Here is a 17,862-nt window from a genome sequence, read left to right as displayed (position 1 = left end):
AATTTATGCGGAAGACTTGGGAGAGGAAGAGGGGGAACAATTAGAAGCAAAAGTTACAAAGATTTTACAGATCAAGTCCTAGCCTAGAAGCAGAAAAGGTTTTGGTTGTGTGTCCATGTTGTTGTTTTTTCTTAACTGATCAGAAAGATGAGAACATATAAAACTAAGCATTAATCACAATTTCTAAGACACACCTTAGAACTGCCAATCACTTTATAGAAAACCAATTTCAGTGCTTGTTCCTTCTGTGTTTTTAATTCATAGGTGTGTTTTTGTTTTTCTTTAATTGTGATATCAAGTATGTGCTTAGTAACTGAGGATTAAAAAGATAAAACATTACACCTGAGAAAATAAACAAAAGTCACAGGTCTGCCTATGTTAGCTATGTCTTCAAATATTCACATAGGCATGGCCTCATGAAGGAACACAGTTTTGGATACACCTTTCAGAGAAGTACCGAATTACTGAGAGAAAGCAGAGTGATTCTGGGCAACAGAGACAACCCTCAGAGGGACCAGGGTTACTGACTGCCCTGGTTAGCACTGCCTCTGACTCTAATCAAACTATTTAGGAAGCAGTATCAGCTCAGTGAACCTGAAATCCAACATGGGGATTTAGAGGTCTTCACGGTGGATTTACCTGTACATCTTCATGATATGGGCTCAAAGAATCCGGTCCATTAATTTAGGTGCTTTCAAAGAGACACAACACAGCCAAGCCCGGCCGATGTCGCTCAGTGGTTGAGCGTCAACCTACAAACCAGGAGGTCACTATTTGATTCCTGGTCCGAGCACATGCCCCGGCTTGTGGGCTCAATCCCCAGTAGGGGGTGTGCAGGAGGCAGCTGATCAATGATTCTCTCTCATCACTGATGTTTTTCTCTCTCTCTCCCCCTCTCCCTTCCTCTCTGAAATCAATAAAAATATATTAATAAGTAAATAAATAAATAGAGACAGCGATATTTCCTTAGATTCTCTCTTTCTTCCCCCTTCCTGTGCCTCTAAAGGTGACCAGTCCCTCTCACCTGACTCTACTGATGAAGATGTAGGCTCTAGAGATATGCTGATAAGATCAAAGAAGAATTGCCCTCCATCAAGCCTGTCTGCGTGGGGGCTGTGCTGGGGCTCATTAGTGATGATTTAATGAACTCTCAGCTGGAATTCTATTTCTCTCCGTTCTGATGTCTTGGAAGCCATCTCACAATTACACCCAAGTACTTCCAAGTGACACTAGATTAGACAATATTACACATTTTTTAAAAGTAGATTGGCAAAATATTCGTACCCTCCTCTTTCCCCCCCTTGATTAACATTAAGTCAGGTTTATTATTTTAAAATGATCTATTCGGAATTGTGCATAATCCCTAAACAGCCTTAGTTTCTATCTGTAGACAGAGGTAAAAAGGATGGCCTAAAGTCCTTATTCCACCTTCTTCTTAGCAAGTACACAGCATAGCTGGTTGTGTACGATATAGAAACTCCTGGTGAAGAAGCTAATTAAGAGCAACGTTCACAGGGAAGAATGATGGCTGCAAGAAGACACCAGAGATTTAAAGAAAGGCCACACTGTAGCACTTTTAATACCATGATCTCTCAATGGGCTTTCTTAATTGTAATTATGTCTTCTTCAGCTGCTATACTATTTGGGAATCATCATAGTTGAAAAATATTCTTTTCTGATGGTAACCAAAGAAAACCAATTGGTGTCCACAATGAGGAAAGTGAGACTACTGGTTAGTGACGGCTCATTCTTGCGCGTTCAGGATCCTTAAGCTGGACGCCGCGATTAGCCAGCCGTCACCAGAGAACTCGCTGGCTTTGAGTCCGTGTCTCCAACAGTTTTTATGTGGAAGTATGGATAGTTGCATTTGTCATGTTTCCTACCTTCTCCACAAAATTCACTTTGCATGTTTTCATTGCTGTTTACTAGTTTTCTTCATCTTAGTCTTTTTACCCATAAAATAGAGTTAATAATAGCCACCTCAAGGGTCATCTTAAGAGTTAATCATAGAAATTACATTAAAATGGAGCAGAAAATGGGCCATGAGAAAAGATAAAGAAAATGAGCTCTGCTGAAGCAGAGATGAAGGGGTCAACCCTTCATTCCTGAAATTAAAATCCAGCTAAAAGCTGAACTCATCTCTGTTTCTATGTTTAATTTTAGCACAGAGTCTGGAACCGCGCAGTCATTCCGTGTTTACTTAATTCACTCCGCAGCCATTGGCAGGCGTTGGGCACACTCTGGGAAAAAGGCTTTAGTATCTCAGGGTCTTTACAACACACAGTGGGGGCTTTCACATGCTGACTATTAAGATACATTCAAAAATACGTTTTTCCTATTATGCAGCATGCGTGTGTGAGCGCACACACCCCAAACCAACACACACATGACTGAAAAACACTCTTCACAAAGCAGCTCCTACCCCAGCCTGTGTCACACACTCTGACTTTTTTTTTATCCTTTTGTGTTCATTTTTGTAAAATAAAATAAAATTAAAAAGAAATGGGGGCTGCAGTTCATTATCCTGACTGCAATGCCAACCCAAGAGAACCATCCAGGCCTGTGAAAAGCCGTTTTCCGCCGGATGTTCTTGCTCTATTTCTGAGCACGGACACGATCGGACTCTGCTGGGGCTGTCATTGCAATAAAAGTACCAAATTTCAGAGTCTTTAAAAAAAATCCCAATTGTCTCCAAACAACAGAATCTATTTTGAATAAGACAGAGTTTCCGCTCACTTATCTTTTTTCCTCTTGGAAAAAATGAACTCTCGCCGGGGCACAGAGAGAAAACCCTTTAAGTCCCATCATGATTTATACACTATGAGATCATTTCTTTCGCCTCAGTTACAGGGGGGGGGGGGGGGGGGGGAGGAGGAGGAGGGGGAGGGGGAGGGGGAGGAGGAGGAGGAGGAGAACCTAAAAGTGATCAACCTTTCAGCAGCAGTGACACACAATATTGAAGTCAGAATACTGAGAGCACACGCCTGTTGAGGCAGCGGGTTTGTTAAGCTAAACCAATAATCCTATGTAATAGCAGAGTCCTCGTTCTCTTACACTAACGCAGAAGGACGGTGATTATAAACATGAGAGGTCTACAACGTGGTCTTTCCAACTACTGAGAGACACCACAGTCCATTTTCATTACGTGATCTGCCTACCCAACACGCAAGCGCTAAGCTCACGTAGCTCCTTTGCTGTTATTGAGCGCGTCACCGATCTCTCTCAGTAAGAAACTCGTGTGTCGATAGCAAGGCTGACGCAGAGCGATGGCGGAGACCTTCCCTTCTGCTCCACTTGTCTACCAGCCCCTCTTCCTATAGCAACAGGAGTTTAATGGGGGCTGTGTCCACTCCGCTAGAGGCTGCATTTCCCAACACCCTTGGCTGTGAGGCATGTTTAAGGGACCAGGTTGTAGACAGTGAGATAAAAACGGAAGTGACCTATGCAATGTCTGGGTAATGAACTTAAAAAGAAAAGGGCTCCCTCCCCTATGTCCCATTCTGTTAGCAGCAATGTGGCCAAAGTGACCGCCTACGGGCCAAAATTAAAAATCAGGCACTGCCCAGCTGGCGAGGCTCAGTGGTTGAGCATCGGCCTATGAACCAGGAGGTCACAGTTCAATTCCCGGTCAAGAGCACATGCCCGGGTTGGGGGCTCGATCCCCAGTAGCAGGTGTGCAAGAGGCAGCCGATCCATGATTCTCTCTCATCAATCTTTCTGTCTCTCTCTCCCTCTCTCTCTCTGAAAGCAATAAAAAAATATTTTTTTTAAAAAATCAGGCACTGAGGATGGTTCACAGGGTTAGATGACAGAGAACTAAATGTGTATTTTGTTCAAGCCACTTCCTTAATGTGGCCACACCTGTGTCCTAAATAATACACAATGCCCTGTGCAAAGCAGACGTCTGGAAAGGAGTGGGGGAAGGGAGAGGAAGCCGTGCGTGAGGTCCATCACAGCAGAAGCAAGATTGACGCGCAAGGGCAGGAATGACGTGAGGCTGTCCAGGGGCGGGCAGTGGCGTGGTCGCAGAAAGGTCACGTGCTCCCACCTCTGCCGTGACGCGTGTCACAGGAACAATTCCTGGCGGAGGCGGCGCCTCATCTTCTACACACAGACGCTTTCTCTTTTGTTTTGGCGAGATGGGACCTTCTTGTATATATTCACATCAAATACTGAACTGGAACATGAGTGCATGCTACTCATCACCACACCAACTGTCAAGAGTCAGCTCCCGGCAGGAAAACGAGCGGCGGCCCCCACGGGAAAGGGCATGTTCGGCGCTGCGTCCGCCCGCGGGGCCGTCAAAGGGAGCATCGGGCGCGGATGTCCCACGATCCAATAACAGATGTAAGCGGCGTCATGCGATGAAATGAAAGGGGGGGAGACGGAACCGCCATTGATTCTTCCAAGTAGAAGATAACGCTACGGCCGAAACCCTCGGGGCCACGGACCGTCCCAGGGTCCCGAATGTGCGCTGGAATCTGCTTCTTGCGCCGCTGAGGTGGAGCTACTTCCACGCGCTGGGTGTTCGCTGGGCCCCTGTCTCTTCGGTACAGAGATGCTCGGAAGATAACATCCATGGAGAAACCAAAACTGCCCTGCCCCGCACAGCTCCACGACTGGAAAACATATCTCCAGCACAGGGCCGCGGGAGGAAGCCACAACGGTGAGTTTCCAATAACGGCCTGAAAACATCACCCGTATCTCAGACCTACTGCCTGGCGAACGTCTCCAGGTGTTACTAACCGAGATTTCTGAACGGGTGCTTGTGGGGAGTAACAGCAATTACGGGCCTCATGCTGCAGATATCAGCAGAACATACCCGATGGGTACTTGTCTTATTTATGTGAAATCCTCCACTCAACCGTCAGGTTGAAAAGTAAAACCGCAGTCACTCTAAAGCAGTGGTTCCCAACCTTCTGGCCCTTTAAATACAGTTCCTCATGTGGTGACCCAACCATAAAATTATTTTCGTTGCTACTTCATCACTGTCATGTTGCTACTGTGATGAATCGTCATGTAAAGATCTGATATGCAGGATGGTCATAGGCGACCCCTGTGAAAGGGTCATTCGACCGCCAAAGGGGTCGCGACCCACAGGTTGAGAACCGCTGCGCTAAAGCCTCTAAACAGGGAACGCGGGGAAAGTGAAGACCTCGCCTCCCTCCAGCCCCTGATCTCTGGGATGGCTTCTGCATTCACATACAGCTAACACAGAGACACCGTGAGGACAAGGGCACGCGAGCTTCTGGAAGGAGGCTCCTTGCAGACACTCAGAGGCTAGAAATTAGGGCAAACTTATTTTTCTCTAATTTTTCATTGAAACTAAGAGAGGGACAGAAACGGCCCTAGACTTGGGAACAATGACTTAGAAACAGAGGGCCTGGCATCCCCATAAGGAAATCGAGTAGGCAGGCTGAGGAGCACCGCTGATGACCTCATTCTGGAAAGGCTAGGACAGTGGTTCTCAACCTCGGCTGCACAGTAGAATCCCCTGGGAATCTTTTTAAAATCCCGATTTCTGGGCCTCATCCTCCGGAAATTCTGTTTCTTTGTTATGGGGCGGGGCCACAACATGAGTAACAAAGAAACAGAATTTCTGGAGGATGAGGCCCAGAAAAGAGGATTTTAAAAAGATTCCCAGGCGATTCTAACGTGCAGCCAAGGTGGAGAACCACTGGGCTAGGCCAATGGACAGGCCCCGACCCCACAACGGGCCCAGCGTGTGATCAGCTCAGAGAAGGAACAGCTGTCGCCTCCGTGTGGCTCTGCCAGGTAGAGGCTGATATTCGCGTGCGTGAACGGAGGAAGAGACAGACAAACCAAAGGACACCAGGATGGGCCCGTCCGTGTGTGGGCCACCAACTACCCACCGTCCAGTCCACGAGAGGATGACAACAAAGGCCACGAGACGAAGGCTAAATTGAACCAACTGTTCTCTCTGGCCCCTCAGTAAACAATCAGCGGACAGAGATCAATGTTAGAAAACTCGACCTCCCTGGGATATGTCAGCAAAAGGTGGGACCGTCAGACCCGTGAACGACCTTAGCGGCACTATGGTTACACATCTGTAAAAGTCAGCCAGATACGGACAATCTTTAGGAAATCTTAAAAATAAATAAATAAATAAGTAAATAAGGAAGAGGGCAGGAAGACAAGCCAATTCCGCCCTTTGTTACCACTTCCTCCCATCTGTCTGATCACAGAGCGCGAGCTAGAGCATGTCAACTGCTCTCAGCCAAATGCTGAGTTTCCATGGCCGGCCCGGGACACGTTTTAGTTCCTGGAGATGCCGGCTGGTGACGATGGCCAGGGGAGAGAACGGGAAGGCAGACATGGCCTCGCCAACGTCCATCCCCAACAAAGCGGAGACAGCACCTCTGTTATAAAACAATCTCCACTCATTTCTGTCTGCTCTTCTCTGAAGAGACGCAACTTTGACCACGGACATGTCCGAAGGCAGTTGTTCTGGATATTGTCAGGAAAAATTTAAAAACATGATAAAGAACAATATTTAAAAGTAAGCTACTCACCGATGCCAATGAAAGCGGCTTTGTACCCGTCTGCTTTCAGAGTGTGGAGAGTCATGTCATTCACGGACAGGCTTCTGCCACAAACTATCTGTAAGAAACAAGATGTGAATAATGACACTTGGAATTTTGATTCATGAAATACTTTAAAAATTTATTTTCATTGACTTCAGAGAGGAAGGGAGAGGGAGAGAAAGAGAAACATCAATGGTGAGAGAGAATCATGGATCACCTGCTTCTTGCATGCCCCACACTGGGGATCCAGCCCGCAACCCGGGCCTGTGCCCTGACCGGGAATCAAACCGGTGGCCTCCTGGTTCATAGGTCGACTCTCAACCACTGGGCCACAGTGGGCGGGCTGATTAATAAAATCCTGATCTTCAACATCAAAAAGAACACGACCTGGATATATTTATAACGTTCCAAATGTATGGAAATATGTTTGTCTGTTAGAAGTGGAATATTAACACGTTTTACTTAAGGGCTAAATGCATTTCTCTTGCCTTTTAATAAAAGTAACAAAGATAAAAACTAGTGTATTTAAAGCCAAGTGGGTAAACTTTCAGAGCTTAATTAATATGTTCAAAGCACCACGTGGGGGCACTTTCAATGATAAAATGACAAATGAGACAGCTTCTGCCTCCGTGTGTAGTTACGATCGGTGCGGAAGATGTACATAAACCAATACAACATAAACAGTGGGACCAGCCCAGGCCTCCGGGCGCTGGGAGGATGGAGAGATTCCATCAGAGAGACGAGAATCAAGAGGCGGTAGGACTTCATGGGACCTTTTTAGAGCGGGGCTGGAGGCTCCATCGGGAGCGTTGTGTAGGGAGGATGAGGAAAGGCAGGAGGCAGAGGGGCATCACCCCCATTAAAAGCCACAATAGTTTGCTCGGTTCCCGGACAGGAGCCAATTTTCAGAACGGGAGCCTGCCGACGGCAGAGGTCGCCGGGTCCAAGGGAAAGGACCCTGCGCGTAACCACCGCAGTGACTGCCCCCGCCCTTCTCCACGGGGAGCTGGGGCCGCTCGCCAAGGTGACTGTTTCAAGGACCTCAGACACAGACTTGTCATTGACACCTGAAGACAGACGGGACCTGCAGGGACCAGGCAAGAAATGGAGCCTGGCTAACGTCTAGTTCCATGAGATCACAGATCCAGGCCTCAGCTGTAACATCCAAACGTTGTACTTGTCCGGGGAAGTCACCCCCACATGAAGGCAGGAGGGCGGCGGGAAGAGATTCACCAAAGGACTTATATTCATATACGCATAACCCATGGGCACATGCGGTAGTGCGTTGGGATGGAACTCTAAATGGCAGACACTGCCCTGGCCGGTCTGGCTCAGTGGATAGAACGTCAGCCCGCAGACCGAAAGGTCCCAGGTTCAATTCCGGTCAAGGGCACATACCCCAGTTGCAGGCTCCTCCCCAGCCCCAGGCCGCTCGCCATGGTTGGGGCATGTGCAGGAGGCAACCAATCAATGTGTTTCTTTCACATCGATGCTTCTGTCTCTCCCTCTCTCTTCCACTCTTCCTAAAAATTAATGGAAAAATATCCTCGGGTGAGGATTAACCAAAAAAATAAAATAAAATGGCAGACATAAAAATCATTCCTGGGCTGCTACCCTGAAATCCTAGCATTAGTGGTTAAACAGATACAACATCAGGAAAACCCCCTGGTGGGCACGCTGATCACGGTTTTGTTCCGTGAGTCCCTGCACTCTTCTATTTGTACTGTTCTGCCATCGTGATATTCAGAGATGTGGATTATAGACTATAGATAGCTTCCTCAGATGGCTTTAGGGACACATGACTGGGCAAACACCTTAGCCAAATTCAGAATAAAATTCCTTCCACTTCATTGTCGGCATAAGAGTTACTGCTAATCCAATATACGGGCTGCATAGACTAAGGCCGGAGGCAAAGCTCCATCCACTCTCCACTTTGGACTCGAGGACAACTTCCTTTATCCGCCCAGAAAAGGCATTCACATCGAGAATAATATTATAGGGGGCAGGAGAGATGAGCCTGGGAGCTCAGATGCGTATGTGCATAGCCCCTGGACACAGACAATAGTGGGGTGAAGACTGGGGAGAGGTGGGTGGGGGGTGGCGGGGGTCAATGGGGAAAAGGGGGGGCATCTGTAATACTTTCAAGAATGAAGATACATTTTTTGAAAAGAGTAATATTCATCACGTAGGATGAAGGTTTACAACTGCTTTTGGAGGGGAACTGTGTGTAAACGGACTGTGATGCCCCATAAACACACACGGGAAACAAGTGCACATGTTCTCCACACGCCTCTGACAGGAGGTCTGGCTAAAGAGATAAAATATTTCCAGAATCTCTGAGACAGGGGATCAGCCGGAAGAGTTTTTAAAATATTTAGCTGTCTTTAGAAACACCAATTATTTTGTCAACGACTGCTGCACGTTTCTCTCCTTCCTGTGCAGATATTGATAAGACGTTATGAGTTCCCAATAGCATCCTATTATAATGGAAATGCTTGCTTCCGGCAACGGTAATGGAAAACAAGACAACGAAGAGAGCTCATCCAGAAAGAGACCTGGTAGGTATTTCTACTCAAATCATGCAGCAGGGGAAGCGCCTCGCAATTACAAATTAAGTTAAATCAAAACAGAATGCTCTCACCCTATTCTGAGGAACGGCCACTGTACGTGTTTCAAACATATTTCGAAAAATGCAAGAGCTTTCTGCAGATTTACATTTTTAGCTTTAAAATTTAACGCCATTAGAAATATTATAAACACTAGGAGACAAAAAATGTTCCCATCCCGCCCATTCTGAATTGCAAGACCAACAAAAGAGCATTTAGTCTAAAAGGTGAGTAACATCGTCTGGCACAAATATCACAAGAGACTTCATTAAGTCCACCTGAAATTAAAAATGATTTTCCATGCCTTACATTAAATTTGTTATGATAAAAGTCGAGATGTTATAAAAATATAACAGCTAAGAGGCTAATTCTTCTCAAGAAAAAAAAGTAGTTTTATTTTATTAGAAATGGTCTTTTGATGAGAAATCACTTGAGAGTGTACTTGATAAATTAGAAATTGCATATCGTGCTGATCATGTCAAGTAAAAAAAATAAAAATTTGAATGTTATCGTAAGAACGCAGAAGCAAGGGAAAATATTACCCTGAACAACTCTGTGTTAAAGGGAAAAACAAAACCACAACCGCTCAAGGAAAAGAATCATAACAGTAAGGGGAAGACATGGACGCCAACAAGGGTCTCCGCGGAGAGGAATGAATAATTTGAAATGATTTTGTTATTCAACCGAGAAAAATTAAAAAGTACATAACTCAAGGCTGAAAAAGGAAGGGGAGTTCCTCAAGCTCTATTTTAAGCCTAGAATGTGTTAACTTTCTGACCATCCCTAAAGGAACACCACAATCTTTATTCCACAAAACAATGAGACAGACAAAGCTGCTCCCCGCGGATCTCCTGCTCCTGTGGGGAGAGCATGATCACATGGGCACGCCCGGCACGATGCAGAGAATCAATAAAATGAGCCTCGGTAAGAAATGATGCTCCGTATTGTGAAATACGAATGTTTGAGAGCACGGAAGTTGCATGAAAAACAGAAAGCAGATACACAAAACAAGAGCGCGATGAAAGAAGCCAGACCCTTCCATCCTCCACACTGAACCCCTAAAGCGATGCAGGGATCTGAGTCTCACAGACAATTAATCACGGGCGGCGTGCCAGATGAGCGCCATCGATCGCCCTTTTCCAGGCGGTGGCCTTCAGACAGGCAGACAGACAAATGCCCTGAGCAAGGAGATCCTGCCGCTGCCGCCGGAGCCGCTTTAATTGTTCTTCCCACCACGTGTGGCATTTCGCGGCTCAGCGCAGCCCCGAGCCCACGCCTCCTCTCTGAACAACAGCCAGGTGTTGGCTTTCACTTACCTTCACACCAAGGTCCTTCATCAGCTCAACCTCGAAGTTCACGACGTCATAGGGCAGCCGGAACTGAGGGATCTCAGAAGTGCTGGGCGAGAAAGAGAAAAAGAAGAAGAAGCACCTGTTGAGAAATCATCAACCTTAAAAATGCAACCTGTCTTTCTGACCAATATTAAGGGACTGACTGTCTCTTCGAAGGGTGTTTGCATTTCACAGAACATGAGACCAGTGGGGGCATCCACGTTTTTATATACAGAATAAAGTATTATAGGGACTACAGTCTACATTTTTATATACAGGGTAAAATATTAAAATATTATAGGGACTATCATAGAAAGAGTAGAAAGTGATGTGAAAAATAAATACATGTAAACTATGGAAAACAAATAATAAATAGACAGTGGTAAAAAGCATTTCTAAAACTATTAAGTTTATGGTCTACTGATCTATAGATATAAAAGCCTAATATGCAAATTATCCCCATAGGAGTTCAACGGGGAGACACATCACTTGCTATGACGTGCGCTGGCCACCACAGGGCGGTGCAGAACGAAGGCAGGCCCGGGCTGGCAGCCAGAAGGAAGGCCCCAGCCAGCAGCCAGAAGACCCTGATTGGCCGATTGCCAGCCAGGCCTAGGGACCCTACCCGTGCCCGAATTTTATGCACCAGGCCTCTAGTAATTACATAAGAAATTCCTAAGAAAATACAATGTTAAATACCAATAATTAGTTGAAAGTATAGGTCAGGTTTAATATACATACATATATGTACATTCATATATATTCTATAAAGATTCCTCTAGCTCAGCTGTTTTCAACACATGTGCTGCAAGCATGTTTAAAACATGCGATGCCTGACTATTTAGTTGGGGCACTGGCCTCTTCTCCCTTAAATTGCCAAATAAAAAAATGACCAACAGCCAATACAACAACAGCTGTCTGGTATGAATGAATCAAAATTTTACATTTTTGGGGGGGTCAGGTTGGCAAAAAATGTGGTTTTTGTTGTGCCACAGAATTGTAGAAATTAGTTTATGTGTGCCCTGAGCTGAAAGAGGTTGCAAATCGCTGTTTGAGCTTGTTCATGTTTAAATCTGTGACTCTGTACTACTGTGCCGTTTAGGACATGGCAGGATTAGTTCCATGTGACCTAGAGAACATTTTTGTAGTAAACCCATCTTCTTCTCTGAAAGCAATAAGCATCCCCAAAGGACACAGTCATAAATAAGGAATGTCAGTACTGGGTTACTGTCCGCCGTTAAACCCCCCACAAAAACAACCACAACAACAAAAACCATCTATACAATATAATCATTCTATACTGTAATAATTTAGGGAATGAGAAGCTAAGCAAAATTAACTTTTCAGTGTTTTACAATGATGAACAGGCGATATGTGTCCATGAATATTTTATATATTTATTCATTTATGTTGTCATTTAACAAGCATGTACAGAGCACCAGGCGCAGTGTTAATGACTGGGATTTGATCGTGAATTTTACCAAATTCCCACTTTAAATAAGCTCTCGTGCTGGTGGGGAAAGTTCCAGATACAGATAACTACAAAAGGATGTAGTCATTGTCATGAGAGAGCTACGTCCAGGCCTGACAGAGATTCAAGTGTGAGGGGAATAAGCAGTTGCTGAAGATGAAGCCCCTGGGCTGCCCAAAGCCGTCTTCTGAGGCGCACACGCAGCCTTTTTCTTAGGCTTATGAACTTGATTATTCAATCAATTTCTCTACGTCAAACAATCAGCAAGGCAAGGCACCGTGCTCTGAGCGACAGAGAATCCACGGAATTAACAGTGTGAAATCAAGGCCTTCACTAACGGGGCTGTCTGACCAGTTAGGATGCAAGACTCCAGTGAGAAGGGCTTTGGGTCTCAGTCAGGGATAAGAATCTCAGGCTGACCTGTGAACTCGGGCCACCTGGCCCTCGCATGCCCTCACAATGCTCTGGGTATCTATCAGAACACTCCACCCCCAGATCCCTGGTTGAAACAGGGCTATCTTCAGCTGAAGGCAGGTGAGAAGAAGCAGACACATTCTGAAAAGCTCCTGCCCCCTCTTCTCTGCCTAGAAGCAGGACATACATTCGCACAGGTGTGTCTCCCTTTCCGAGCCAGGAAGGGCAGAAGTCTGAATCACCGAGAGACAAGTCTGGGCATGGATCTGCACAGGGGCCACCTAGAGCAGTGATGGCGAACCCATGACACGCGAACTCATTTTTTTTGGTTGATTTTTCTTCGTTAAATGGCATTTAAATATATAAAATATATTTAATTATCAAAAATATAAATCTTTGTTTTACTATGGTTGCAAATATCAAAAAATTTCTATACGTGACACGGCACCAGAGTTAAGTTAGGGTTTTTCAAAATGCTGACACGCCGAGCTCAAAAGGTTCGCCGTCACTGACCTAGAGAGATCTACACCACAAACCTCAATGACCCTGGTCTCCCAGGAGCTTCCCTCTTTCAGCCACTTTCCCTCAGTATGCCGCCCCAAAACACCCTTCCATCTGGTCTGGTCACTTCTTCACTGACTCACTGTTTTTTGGAAACAAGCTACACAAGCCTCAAGTTCTGACACCCTTCCTTCCTATGAGGGACTCACCACTGAGTCTCCCACCTGCATGCCCGATACAGGTGTCGATAAACTTGGTTTAGTTCACAGGCCCAGCCACGGAACCTAAGAGGCTAGAGGGTACTTGTTCCTCCCTGTGTCCTCAAGGGCTAAGCAAAAGGGTTCTCAAACACTGTGGGTTGCATGTGGACACCAACAGGTAGCCTGTCTTATTTTGTTGTTGTTGTTAATCCTCACTCAATGATATTTTTCCATTGATTTTTAGAGAGAATGGAAGGGAGGAGGAGAGACACAGAGAGAGAAACATCAATGTGAGAGACACACACTGATGGGTTGCCTCCCGCAGGTGCCCTGACCCAGGGCCAGGGGTCAAGCCTGCAACCGAGACATGTGCCCTTGACTGGAGTTGAACCTGGGCCCCCTCAGCCTGATAAATAATTTTTCATCACAATATTTTAGTTTGTTTTAAAACTATATATTTGTGTCTAGAGCTTTAAAATATAAAAAATATATTTTGGAGATTTGAGGCAATAATGTTGAAAATGGTCAAATTGCATGATGGTTAGGATTATTTGCTATTGGGTATTTTTCTACTCTTATGGGCACCCTGAGGTTTAGGATGATGGACTGTCATCGATTTGAGTCTAAACAACTTAAAAATGTGCACTTTTCTAAGTATGTTTTGTGACAGTAGTCGTATAAAGTAATGACACCATCATTTGCGGGGCCCGAGATGATGCTCTATCCACGGGGCCAAACCAGCGAGGGCCAGGTCCCCTGTCTTGAAAGGCATGGAGCGATATGGAAATGAAGAATGGAAATTGCGGTCTGAGGAAGATCCTCCGATTTGGGACAGCTAAGCAAAAACAAGGGGCTGTGAATAAAGAACTCCAGCCAAATAAAGCAGCCACGGCCGGCAAGGTGAGGCTCCACGCACAGGCAGGTGCACTGTGAGGCTGACACAGCCTCACCAGGGATTTGGATGGGATCTCGGTAGAAGTATCTACCTACCTACTAGTATATAAAAGCCTAATATGCTAATTGTCCCTGCAGGAGGTCAACTGGGAGACCAACTGCTTGCTATGACATGCGCTGACCACCAGAGGGCGGCGTGGAACAAAGGAAGGCCCCAATCGGCCCTGATCATCAGGCAGTCCTAGGGACCCTACCTGGGCATGAATTCATGCACCGGGTCTCTAGAATGGTATAAAAGGAAAAAGACGGTTCTGCACGAAGAAAGCAGGCGACAAGGAAGGAGGACATACCACCTGAGTGGGAGGAAACCTGAGTAAGCAGAAAGTATAATTCTTTCTTTAAAAAAATATTTTAATTGATTCCAGAGAGGAAGAGAGAGGGACAGAGATAAACATCAATGGTGAGAGAGAAACACTGATTGGCTGCCTCCTGCACGCCCCACACTGGGAATCAAGCCCGCAACCCAGGCATGTGCCCCGAACGGAAATCGAACCATGACCTCCTGGTTCATAGGTCGATGCTCAACCCCTGAGCCCTGCCGGCCGGGCACAGAGTATAATTCTGAGAACTGAAGGAGGCATGCAAGCAGGTTAGATGCCGGCCCCTCCCACGGCCCACAGCTCGGCACGTGTGTGAAACGAATCAATGTGCGAGGATCGCCCTGCAAGCGTCTCCTGGGTCAGTAAGTGGAAAGGGAGGTACTACAAGGAGGTGGTTGGATCTGGCACTGACCACACAGGCATTCACTTTTATGAGTAAAAGACAGCACCAGGGAGTGCACACAGGCATGGACCCTGAGAGCCTGCTGACGCCACCGTTATCTTTGTCATGACAACATCCAGTCCTCCGCCCTTTTAAACTCACATCCTGGGGAAAAAGGGAAGAGAAGCCGCAGTGGAGGAAAGCAGCTCCCCTGACAGGGTGCGCATTTGCTGCGGCATCACAGACAAGCAGCTGGTGGTGCTCAATCCAGTGGGGGCGGGGCCCTGGGTCTCCTTCACCAGCTCGAGTGATTTCCTACAAGGTAGTTGGGATCTCAATTTACCGGGGAGAAAAGCATCTATTTGGGTGAAAAGGAAAAGGAAAGATAAAACCTGACATCCCCTCTTTAAGCAATTGATTTCAAATACGAAGCTAATCGAATCTTTTTTAGCCACTTTGAAGGGGCGAGAGGATGAAAGACATCTGTAAGTGAGGACATAAATGAAGGGAAACGTGTGGGCTGTCACCGGGCTGACTTCCAGCATCGGCGGCGATAATCCTGTAAGAGTGACCACCCTCGGAGGGTCCAAAGGAGAGCCCCTCAGCACTTCACTGGCCCTGCTCCCGGGAGGGCTCACAGGGAGAGGGAAGAACATAAACCAAGAAAGAATTTTAAAAAAATGACATGTTTGGCCATGAAGCCAGGAAAACCTGTCCCACTCGGCAATGTTCAGCAAATCCATGAAAACACAAGTTTAGTGTCGACTTCTATGATGTTCTAGACCTGTCTCTCCTGCATTTGAGCTGAGAGAGAGAGAGAGAGAGAGAGAGAGAGAGAGAGAGAGAGAGAGATGCTAACACCCATGATAACCTACCAAAACTGTCAACACAGAATAATTCACAAACTGGGCTTGTTCCATTTTAGGCTGTGCAAATGCAATTAAGGGCAAAAAGATTTTCCTAGTCTACTAGGGTATACAACACTTACGTTCGTATTTTTTAAATTAGCTCATGTATTCATTGATGTGTATAATTGAAAAAAAGTACAATGCCTACATATCTTGCTAATACACTATGTTTCTCCTAATTAATAAAGCCGCAGTAAAATGCCATTATAAGAGATAGTCTAATGCATTCTGGCAAAATAATATACTGGGTATTTTACTTTCCAGGATATAAAGAAGTTTGTAAAATATGTGTAATCCCTTAAAACTCATAGTGGCGAAACGTCTCTATACGAAAATAATTATTTCTTGGCAATCCGGTTATTTTTTCTTCGGCTCATGCTTCTTACCTACTTTTACTGGTCTTCCTATTATGTAATAGTTTTGCCTGATGATTCGGTCAAATAGTTTTACATTAATGCAAGTTTATCTCTGTTTTGGCATATTATTATTTGAGCAATATTGAGATTTATACATTTGCTGACATATTTTTTTGCTGTCATAAAACATAAAAAAACATAAGCAGACATTGTAGCCATAGCTTGATTAAATTAATTCTTTGTAATTATTAAATATGAAAAATATATTGTTTAAAAAATAGTTCAGTAGCCATCAAAACTTAAGTGCTAAGTATAGCAATAGATATGCAAAATGGCTTTACAGTACAATCCATGATTTTCTGAAGCAAGATGAGATATTTAGGGAAAATAACATTAAATTGAGTCATATCGCCCAAATACTTTCTCACTTTTACACCAAATATTTTAAGCAATATTCACTTCCTACTTATAATCAAGTTTTCTTCTTTATGATCATAAATGCAATCTCCCTCCACTCCAGAGCTCCGTGTATTTTAAATAACGGAAACTCCATCCAATTTCCAGGCTCGGCTCGAATATCTGAAAGCCACTGATACAAATGAACATTTTCCATTTCCATGTATTTCTCTTCATGGAAATAAAAGACCACGTGACTGAATCTTGATAACACAATAATCATACTGGTTACTATCAAACACTATTTTTTATATTTATGGCATTTATGAGATCAACTGCGTGGATGTACATGAAAACGAGACATTTTTAGTAGACGCTAGCCTAATCAAATGTAAAACGTAGGAGACTAAACTGAAAATATGTGAGCAGGACAATGTGTCCGCTACTCAACCAAAGGAACCGCCCAATGGTCTATGGAGCTGGCTTTCCCATCTCCAGTGTCTGTGAGTTCCATACATACCTCCACCGGAGGACAGACTCACCGGGATGACGTAAGTTTTCATATGATTGGCTCCTCTACCCGTAACATATTTTACTGAGATTTCTCTTAAATTCACAGAATGAGACAGAGGAATGTTAAAGTAAATATTGCTTAAAGCCAACTGCAAATTCAAACTGAATAACAAAATCAAAATGTGAGCATTTGGAAAAAGCACATTTAAAATACCATCTGTGTGCCTGGAGTTTGATTATAATTATGAACCAACAATATTCATAACTGGTTTACCCCAGGATAGCTGATACTACAAATGCAGGCCTTACCTTAAACCGCCAACGTATTCTTGTTTTTCAAATATAGTGATGTCAGAGTAGCCCAGTCGAGCCAAGAAGGAAGCACAGCTTATACTTGCAGGGCCGGCACCAAGAAGAGCGATCTTTGTGGAATAGGCTTCAGGCATCTCCTCCGGGGGAGGCAGAGACGGGTCCCTGATTTGGGGGATGTTCATTGCTTTGAACACCTACGGAGAAACCAGTTGCCATCATTACCGTTTTTAAACAAACAATCACATCCTCAAGCACTGTTTTAATGTTGCAAATGTACGTGTATTTTTATTTCTTTCACACTAGAGGCCTGGTGCAGGAATTCATGCAAGGCTGCGGTCCCTAGGCCTGGCCAGCGATCAGGGCCTTCTGGTCGGGGGGAGGGCCACACGGGGGGAGGGACCACAGGAGGTTGGCTGGCTGGGGGGAGGGATGGGGCATGGGAGGTTGGCCACCATCTCCCGAGGAGGGAGCTGGCCCTCGGCCCCCCTAGGAAAAGAGAGGTCTGCCACCACTCCCCCCCAGGTCCCTGTCCCAGCCGGGGGCCCGAAGGCCCTGGTGGGGTCGGGAGAGGAGGCGACGATCACCGGGCGGGCGCAAAGGAATGGATGCCGGACGCTGGAGCCGCGTCAGTGCCCCCGCCACCGCACGGTTCC

General features: G+C 45.5%; 1 protein-coding gene across 2 annotated transcripts in view; it reads right to left on the bottom strand.

Moving 5' to 3' along the window:
• The window catches only part of DPYD (dihydropyrimidine dehydrogenase), a 347,122-nt gene that overhangs the window by 204,000 nt on the left and 125,260 nt on the right, over positions 1 to 17,862 (bottom strand). For both annotated transcript variants that reach the window (XM_059675719.1, XM_059675720.1), the window contains exons 6-8: positions 17,207 to 17,403; positions 10,468 to 10,549; positions 6,534 to 6,621 (exon numbers count right to left, since the gene is read on the bottom strand). In XM_059675719.1, the coding sequence (XP_059531702.1) occupies positions 6,534 to 6,621; positions 10,468 to 10,549; positions 17,207 to 17,403 (367 nt within the window). The remainder of the gene's footprint in view (positions 1 to 6,533; positions 6,622 to 10,467; positions 10,550 to 17,206; positions 17,404 to 17,862) is intronic.

Source organism: Myotis daubentonii, chromosome 18, assembly GCF_963259705.1.
Source record: "Myotis daubentonii chromosome 18, mMyoDau2.1, whole genome shotgun sequence".
NCBI classification, from domain to species: Eukaryota; Metazoa; Chordata; class Mammalia; order Chiroptera; family Vespertilionidae; genus Myotis; species Myotis daubentonii.
The sequence above is the reverse complement of the archived record's forward strand: the minus strand, read 5'-3'. Positions and strand labels throughout refer to the sequence as shown.